This window comes from Anneissia japonica, unplaced genomic scaffold (assembly GCF_011630105.1).
Source record: "Anneissia japonica isolate Jap-2015-1 unplaced genomic scaffold, ASM1163010v1 scaffold1881_len754168_cov175, whole genome shotgun sequence".
Lineage (NCBI taxonomy): Eukaryota > Metazoa > Echinodermata > Crinoidea > Comatulida > Comatulidae > Anneissia > Anneissia japonica.
This window is the reverse complement of record NW_022757845.1, coordinates 754,021-762,743: the sequence shown is the minus strand read 5'-3', so window position 1 is coordinate 762,743 and position 8,723 is coordinate 754,021. Positions and strand designations below refer to the sequence as shown.

Genomic DNA, 8,723 nt, shown 5'->3' with positions numbered 1-8,723 from the left:
CTCGGTGGTCTAGTGGTTAAGACATCAGGCTAGATACCTGGAGGTCGTGGGTTCGATTCCCACCCGAATCACTTGCGAATTTTTTTTCGCTAGTATTTGGGGACGTACTGAGCATTCGGTACGATATCACGTCAGGTAGGGCAAAACATCACCCCTACAATGTTTTAATCGTACTCTTTTTTTCAAGTACAGTATGTGTTCATTATAATAACTGTGTATACTTATCCTGTGCTCACACTCTAATCAAGGTACTGGACTTCCTCAAAACAGGATTAAAGAATTTTTCGCAAACAGGTGCACGAGGAGTTGAATTAACAATGTACATCCCTTGTGTATGTTGCCCAAATGGAGATGCTCATATGCATATTGTGCGCACATTCGATAAGAATGTGCTGCCATGTGGAAGCAGTGGTATTGAAATGACGCGCTACAATCGATTATTTGGAGACAGCATGCCAATGCAAGGTAAATGTATATGTGCTATTCTTTCTCAAAAACCTAAACAATTAACTTTTAGCATGTTTAAAATAAAATAAATACTTAGTAAATAAGTAAATAGATATTTGTCATTGGTAATAATGTTTTGTTCTACAATCATAAACTTTAACATAGTAGTTAACTACTAATGTTCTGATACTGTGAGAACAATGAAATAAAACTAAAAGAATCAGGGAGCACTGAAAATTACGTCACTATTAATTTAATCGACAGAAAAAGATTGTTTGCATTTGGAGTACTGAATCATGTTTAAGCCTAGGTAGGCTACACCCAGTTTCTAATTCATAATACACAAAAGAATAAAAGAGGTCTGATACAAAAAAACTCCTAGCACTACAGCCAAAACCTATTGTGCCAACAACAAGCCAAACACCCCATTGTGCACCTTAGCCTTTCAATGGTATAATCCATTTTTGGGTGACTTTTGACAGGGGTGGCTTATGACAGTCGAGGCTTTCTAACGATTTCCTTCTTTCCAATTTTGAAATGCACATTCATTATACATAAAATAGGATACCTAAAATGTTTCTCACAAAACAGTGTCGAGACAGCAAAAAAGATTCACATGACATTGGATGTTTTAAAACAAAACAGTGCACCCTTGTTTCAATATAATATGTTATCTGTTCTTTAATTCTTAGCTGTTCCACCTTCCCACGTCACAGTAAATAAACCTGAAGCACCTGAAGGTCAGTTTACATTATTGTTACTAGTCCAAAATAGCGAAGAACCTCTATAATGATAAAATACAGACATAACTTCTCAAAACATCTTGTAGTTATGCTATAAGTATATAGAATTTCAGAACGTACATACGCAGAATGTATATACGTGTTTTTGTGATTGAGTAGAGTATAAAATCACATTAAAGTGGTCGCATTCCATTTTGGCGAATCAGCTGCGAATTTGTCATCTATCATAGTAGAAAGCAGTAAGGTAACGGGCACCACAGCAGCATGCGTCCACTGCCCCCAGTTTGCCCACATGAAAAGCATGTGTGGAGTGTATTAATACATCTTCCTAATATCTAAAATGTTCATGTGGTTGTCATAAACGATCAATAAATTTCCAAATAGTAACTGCATGTTATATCTATTATACTGTTTTGAAAGACTTTTGGTATTTTGTGTATTAGATTATGTGGATGATGTTACTATTGAGACAGTCTCTGAGAAAATAGGGCTAAGAAGAAAAAAGTTTGGTGTCCGTCTGGGACTTAGTTGGTCTGAAGTAAACAAGTTTAATACTCAAAAAGGAGAGGAGGCTGTCAAAAATATGATGTGGTATTGGAGGAGCAAAATGCAAAGTAGAATGCAACATCAGCTTAAATTGTTGTGTGTTGCTCTGAGACATTATGGGTTTAAGACATTTGCCGACTCATTGTTTAAGGGTGATACAGAAAGTATTGTTATCGAAGAACAAGCAGGTCAGTTATTTAACATATTGTATTACCGTATTCATCATTTTCATCTGATTTTTCCTAAACAACCTTAAACTTGCTAAAGCAGGGGTGGGCATAAAAATCGGTTGGAGGGCCAAAGTGAATTTTCGATTTAACACCGAGGGCCGCACCCAAACTTTGATGTTTCCAGTGAGCTGCCAAAAACCGCCAAGCACTGCTTTTACACCACTTTCTTCTGAGTTTTAATGTTTTATACATATGACCGGTGTCAGGCCGTGAAAAACAAGGTGATTTCTAGCCAATGTTGCTTGGCGGGCCGCACACATAGGGTTTTTAATTTCTATTTGCGGGCCGCAAAAAAATCGCAGTCGGGCCGCACTTTTCCCACCTATGTGCTAAAGTCATTAATATTTATAAAAAGAAAATCCTCTTATAAAATCCATACTTATCTATCCATACGTATCATTTTTGATGACTATAACCATTCAAAATGCATTCGTAGCCAAACTCATAATATTTATATTGAATTCCTTTTGATGTTATTGTGTGTGTTGTTTTCTTTATATTGATGGATTATTTGTATCTGTATCACTTTGAAAACCACTACACAAGTACTGAAAGCAAACCGGCAGTTCAAAGAAAGAATAAATAAATAACTCTTGGCCAGTTTCATTATTCACTATCTTAACAAAAATCAATGAAAAACTCTGTATTCTAGATTTCTTAACTTCATCACAAAACATAACATACTTAATCCCCACCAATACGGATTTTGAGAGAATCATTCTACTTCGCATGCTACCCTTGATCTAGAATGCTTTTTAAGATAAAAAAAAAATCCTACATACTGTAGTTTATTTTTAGACATCAGTTAAAGCCCCATTCCCGGCAAAATTTCAGTTTTTTAAGAAAAATCTAATTTTTGTATAATGTTATAAAGATTTATACATATAATAACGGAATTGCTAGTTTAACTGAATTTAGACATTCCTAAGAATGAAAAAATGTAAAATAAGACTGAAATTTGATTTTTTTTTGTGTTCCACACAAAAAATAAATGCGGATGAATTTTTCATGTTGATTTTGCGATAGGTCGTGAGAGGAAATATCGTAGGCGCCGAAAACATTAGCCTATCTAAGGCTGCTAGGCTAGGCCTAGCCTTACCTCGATTTAGTTTCTGTTATCACACATAAAAACGGCCGACATGATATTTTCCGTTGCTAGTATTGACACTTGTGAATATAATATTTCATAGGAATTATTTCAAATTTGTTAAAAAACTGATTCTGACTGAGATTTTGACACTTAAACAAACATATCTCAGCCTAACCGAACGACCGCATTGTGCGAGATGCGAAGTAGAAAAACCAAACTTAAATAGCAGAAGAATGAACTGTTCCGCGTATTTGCATTAAAATCGATTGAACATTCGCCCTCCTGCGGTTGCAGTAAAATTTGAACATTTTACTAAGTGGAGAAACTAAAGGAAACAAGCAAACAAGAGCAGCGCCTTTATTATTTTTATATAGCGCCGCCGCACGGTTGCAGTAAAATTGATCTCCGTGTACCCACAATGCCTTTTGAACAGATGTTTCGCTATATTGGGAAGCTGCTCTATCTTCTGCTATTTATTTTCTTTGCAAAAACTAATCTCATTAGAGAGGGCGCACTTATTATTGACTGTATAAAGTATACATAAAAGCGAGAGTATTCCAGTGGATGGGATCTACAACCTCTGAATTTGCCTAGTAACGATGAATTCGTCGAGAAAATGGTAATATTTTATGAGAAATAGTCTGTATTTCTTATTTTTTTTATTCTTTTGCGTAAAACTAAAATTCATGCCAATATATTTCCATGATTTATAATAATTAGAGTAATGCAAATGCATATTTTCTAATTTTTAGTGAAATTTTGCCGGGAATGGGGCTTTGAGCATTTGAGGTCATAAATCAAATAATATTAATTGATATTGATTAATCTAACACACTATTGAATTAGAGGTATCGTATTGAATTTTTTTAAATTGCATTAATAGGAAACAGTTCATTACCACTGCATCTTGTGAATCATGAACAGAGAATATAGATCGCGAATATAGCCTGTGGTGTGCCAGGCATCAATTCTTAGCCCGTTATTATTTCTCACTTTTTTTTATTCACTTTAATGTTGATTTTTCCCCATTTATATCTTGTGTAATGTAGTGTGTTCCTGAATTTGCGATTGAGACAACCAGCTTAGCTACAGTGATTTGGTTCACTGGTTGACTCAGATCTCCCTAAATTTAAGATTTTTTTTGTGTAACACTTTCTATTATGTACATACTGCTGATTATTGACCTAATCAATAATTGACCTAATCAATAATGATATGAAAATGAAAATGATTTTACCACAGTCAGTGACACGCTGCAGGTTGTATCCTTCGCCCACGATTCCAAATACTCAAAACAAAATATAATATTTTCCATACTCCACAAAAAAAGCCAAATTTAAATGTAAATATTATTAATGTTTCTTTTAGCGGTAATTATATTGGGGAGGTTAGTAAAATGATGCTTTTTTGTGGATGCTGACAAGAAATTGAAATGGGCTACTCACCAGTTGTTATTACCAAACTTTAAAATGTCCAGCGTTGCCAGTTTTGAACGGACAAGCTGGAAATTTTGTACACATAAACTAGAGGTTATTTCCAACAACCGTTCATGGCCCTTTCTTAAAGTTTTCCCCCAGGGTGCCCCCTATACCTACAAAACAAAACAAGAACTGTACATTACTGCAACTACTGTACCATTAATATGACATGTCCATGGATGGTGCAATCGGTTAAAGATGTGCTCAAAGAAACCAAAGGTCTTGCGTTCGAATCGCACCTTGGTATTAAATTTTTATTTATTTATTTTTTTCAATTTAAAAACATTTTATTTTATTTTGATTATTTATTTTGATTATTTTTTTTTTGTTAGTAGTAGTAATTATTGACAATTATGAACCCTTGCCGAAAACCCAATTGCGCCACTATATACTTTATTTAAGCATGGAGGATATTTCCTCCGTGATTTAACAACAAAAAGCCTCTTCTGAAAGGTGCATACAGGAAGCGTTAAATGCTGAATAGTGGTGACATCAGTTTAACGCACAGACCAGTTAGCGGTCGCTCTTGTTTAAAAAAACGTAAAAGTACTCAAAATACATGATCTGTATAAAAGAATTTCATTATCGATACTTGATATGTTGAATTATTTTTAAAAAAATATTCAGCTTAAGCCTAACTGTTACAAAAATCTTCAGCTATTTCTACATTCCTGTGGAATGATCTTCCTAGTAATATTAACAAAATTGTTAGTTTACCAATGTTAACAAAACATCTGACCTATAGCCTATACCTAAATTGAATTTATATATTGTTACTATTTCTTTCGATATTATTAGTATTATGACGTAATACTTAATATCATCAATCATTATTGCTATTATGATTATTCTTGTTATGCTTATAATTATAATTTTTCAACAGTCCCTATGAGACAAATTGCCTTCTAATTTGTGATCCCAACAATGTTTTTTTTATAATGTAAGTTTCCAGGTATTGAAGTAGTAAAAATAGTAGAAGCTTATACAATGTTATACAGAATCGAAGCTACACACAATGTACAATGACATTATTTTAAACATTGACTTTTAATTACTTACAGAACAAGATTGCTTTAGTGACCAAGACCTGCTGTTTATCTGTGACAATTTGCCAGTCGGATGGAGAAAACTTGCAAGGCAACTAGGATTTGAACAGGCAGTAATTGATGATATTGCTACATACAACCATCAATGGGAGAGCGACAGCAACATGCACATGTTGGCTATATGGAAAATGGGTCACTCAGAAAAGCAAATGCCAATCATGATCAAAGCATTAAAAAAGACAGGATTTGATCAAGTTGCGGAACGTGTGTGTGAAAGGCATGACTACAATGACAAGGCTGTATATCAAAATAGGTGTAGACCTAAAGGTTAGTGATGTCCTTAAAACACTTACTCCCTTCTGGTTATCTTTTGGTGCCATCACTATCATGTTGTTCGACAGCCCTCCGTTTCTGGTCTGGTACTCATCTCTCCTAACCATTGCTCAGTATGTCAATCCAAGAGATTCTCATTCTTCTAGAATATCCACCCAATCAGGTGCATTCTTAGAAAGAGGGGTCCATGTTTCCAGGTCCTACTTTGAAAATGAATATGTATTTATATATTATAACGAAATTAAAGATAAAATTATTTTCGTTATAGTTTGGGTAGATGACCTTGAAGCCTCTAATGAACATCTTACATGAGTTTAAGGACTGTATAAAGAGTAAATTTAAAATGGAAGACTTAGATAAAGTATCTTACTACTTAGGTTTAGACAATGTACATGGAAAGGGTCAATATACCGAAGCCAGTACATTAGAAGTTAAGCTTCACAATACTATCTCTTGTAAATATATTGCACAATCAGTTATCGATAAAGCCAATGCTAGATTAAAATTTTTGTACAGGCAGAATGAGTATCTTAACAGAATATGTAAACAACTTCTTTGTACTCCAATTTTGCAATGTCTTTTTGACTATGCATCGAAAATTGGTTTTGTGGTGTTAATAAACACCTTAAATCTAAACTGCAAGTTATTCCAAACAAAATGGCTTGTTATATTAATTCATTAAGTCCCCTCTCCCTCACACATTGGAACAGAAGAACTTTTAAATCTTGGTATATTAAATGTAGCTGATAGAGTAAAATATTACGATAGATAAATCATGTAAATAAGATCTCTATTGGCAAAAATGCTCCTTATATGTCTCTGAATTTCTGTAGAGTTCGCGAATTCCATAATTACAATACCAGAGGAAGTAATTTATTATTTAAATTTCATTGTTCCCACGGTCAAAGGTGTTGCTACTTCAACTTGTTTCTTCTCAGGCATCAAAGAATGGAATGCCCTTCCAAATTATATTAAATCAATCAATAATCATTTAACTTTTCATACACCACAACATAATGTGTCATTGACTGTAGAACATATCATACTATATCCAGCGGGCCCCCACTAATTAATTTGTCAATTATTTTTTTAATGGAAATAAAAAAGAAAATTATATTCACAATTTTAAGTCTGTGAGTGCCATTTCCCGCCATCCAGAGGTGCCACAATCATAAATTGTATTATCTAAGCCCCAACCATGGTGGGACTGAAGTGGTAAACCCTTCATTTTTTAAAGTTCCTCCCTGGTCCCCCCTCTAATTCAAATTTCTGCATCCACCACTGATATCATATCATTTATTCGTCGTTAAAATATTTAGAATAACAATGATTTTAAAATGTGCACATCTAAAATCCTACGATGGAAGTTGGGTATGAGACCCCAAAAAGGGCCCAGTGGTGGCTTCAGAAATTTGCTTACAGGTGTCCAATATGTCCGACAGGAGGTCTGATCCAAGGAGCCGACTAGAGTCTCCATCCGGGTCGAAGAAGTCCGTGGTAGGGCTCACAGGAGAGTTTTTAGAGCTTAGTATAGTCCAAATTGTGCTTTTAGACCACAACAATTTGGAATCAAAATAACGTTATTATTCTACATAAAATTAATACTTTTTTTAAATATTTCATTCGACGACATCATCGATGATAGGGTGAACAGGCCTGTGATCCCGACGGGGGAAATTCCCTTCCCCCTCCCCCTTCCTGGTGCCACCACTGAAAGCATTGTGGGTAACATGGACAAGACAAATTTCTTTACTAATGTTCACTTCACCTTAATCAAGTTTAGTATTGGATTTGTTATAATCGGTGTCAAAATGTATATACAAAGGGCGCTGATAGGGCACTGATAATCTGAAAATGGCCCTGTTATCTTACAGCAATCGATAAGCATTACTATATTGAGGAAGTATTACTGATCTCCTAACTAATGTTAAACCTACTCAAATATTTTACTTTCTTTCAGGAAATTGGTGGTATTGGCCAACATGGGCAGTTCTCCTTCTCGGTTGTATATTGTTTGTAGTATTTCTTACTTTGGCACACACACAAGACAAAATGCAAAATACACTTTATACGGCAGTTTATGTGGTTGGAGGAATAATGAGCTCCATTTCTTTCCTTCTATTGTTATCAGACAAGTTAAAGAAGTATAGGAAACGTCGCAAGTCAAAAGAAGCAAATAGGAGATATACCCATGTACTACAAAAAGACATCTAGTGTTTATGACACCCCTTTTCTCACAAGTGTTGCAGCAAGAAAGAAGTACTGCTTATCCTATTTCTTCTTCGTCTATCAACAGCTGAAAAAATTAAAACTAATTTGTAAATTATCTGCAAATCATGTAAAAAGTAGCTTGTACCGTATAGCTGACAATACAAATCTTCACTTTTTCTATTCCGAAATAAATGAGGAGTAAACATAATTACAGGGGCGTCGGAAGATATTTTTATTGGTCGCCAAATATACATATTCATCATTGCATTAACATGACTTCTTTTCATTAGTTTTGTCTTTTTCTATAGCTCAAAACACGCACTATTCTATTATACCAATCATTCATACTTGTACTAAATATATCATTTAACCATTCATGCTTAATCATTTATATTTGTCACCATGGGATTTCATAATTATTAACGTACGTACAAGTAATAGTAGTTAAATATTGCTTTAACAGTAGAAGTAATATATTTGAAAAATGTTTTACACTAGCCGATGTATTACCATACGGACTACTCAGTATGTTGCAAAAATACTCTAAAAGAATTGACACGTAGGCCTACTCGTCTCGAACCAGGGCCATAGTTCAGCTA

General features: G+C 34.4%; 1 protein-coding gene across 1 annotated transcript; it reads left to right on the top strand.

Annotated features, from left to right (window-relative positions):
- Nucleotides 1–225: 225 nt before the first annotated feature.
- On the top strand, nucleotides 226–8,329 carry LOC117124910. Its single transcript, XM_033271248.1, has 5 exons — nucleotides 226–465; nucleotides 1,140–1,187; nucleotides 1,634–1,924; nucleotides 5,596–5,907; nucleotides 7,874–8,329. Exons 1-5 carry the CDS (start codon nucleotides 318–320, stop codon nucleotides 8,125–8,127), a joined length of 1,053 nt encoding a protein of 350 aa, XP_033127139.1. The 5' UTR covers nucleotides 226–317; the 3' UTR covers nucleotides 8,128–8,329.
- Nucleotides 8,330–8,723: the final 394 nt, after the last annotated feature.

What these genes read in the sequence shown, in the direction of transcription:
- LOC117124910 (XM_033271248.1), top strand. Translation starts at nt 318, where the DNA reads ATGTACATCCCTTGTGTATGTTGCCCAAATGGAGATGCTCATATGCAT. An exon ending in AGACAGCATGCCAATGCAAG is followed by an intron (nt 466 to 1,139) that starts GTAAATGTATAT and finishes TTTAATTCTTAG; the next exon opens with CTGTTCCACCTTCCCACGTC. An exon ending in TAAACCTGAAGCACCTGAAG is followed by an intron (nt 1,188 to 1,633) that starts GTCAGTTTACAT and finishes TTTGTGTATTAG; the next exon opens with ATTATGTGGATGATGTTACT.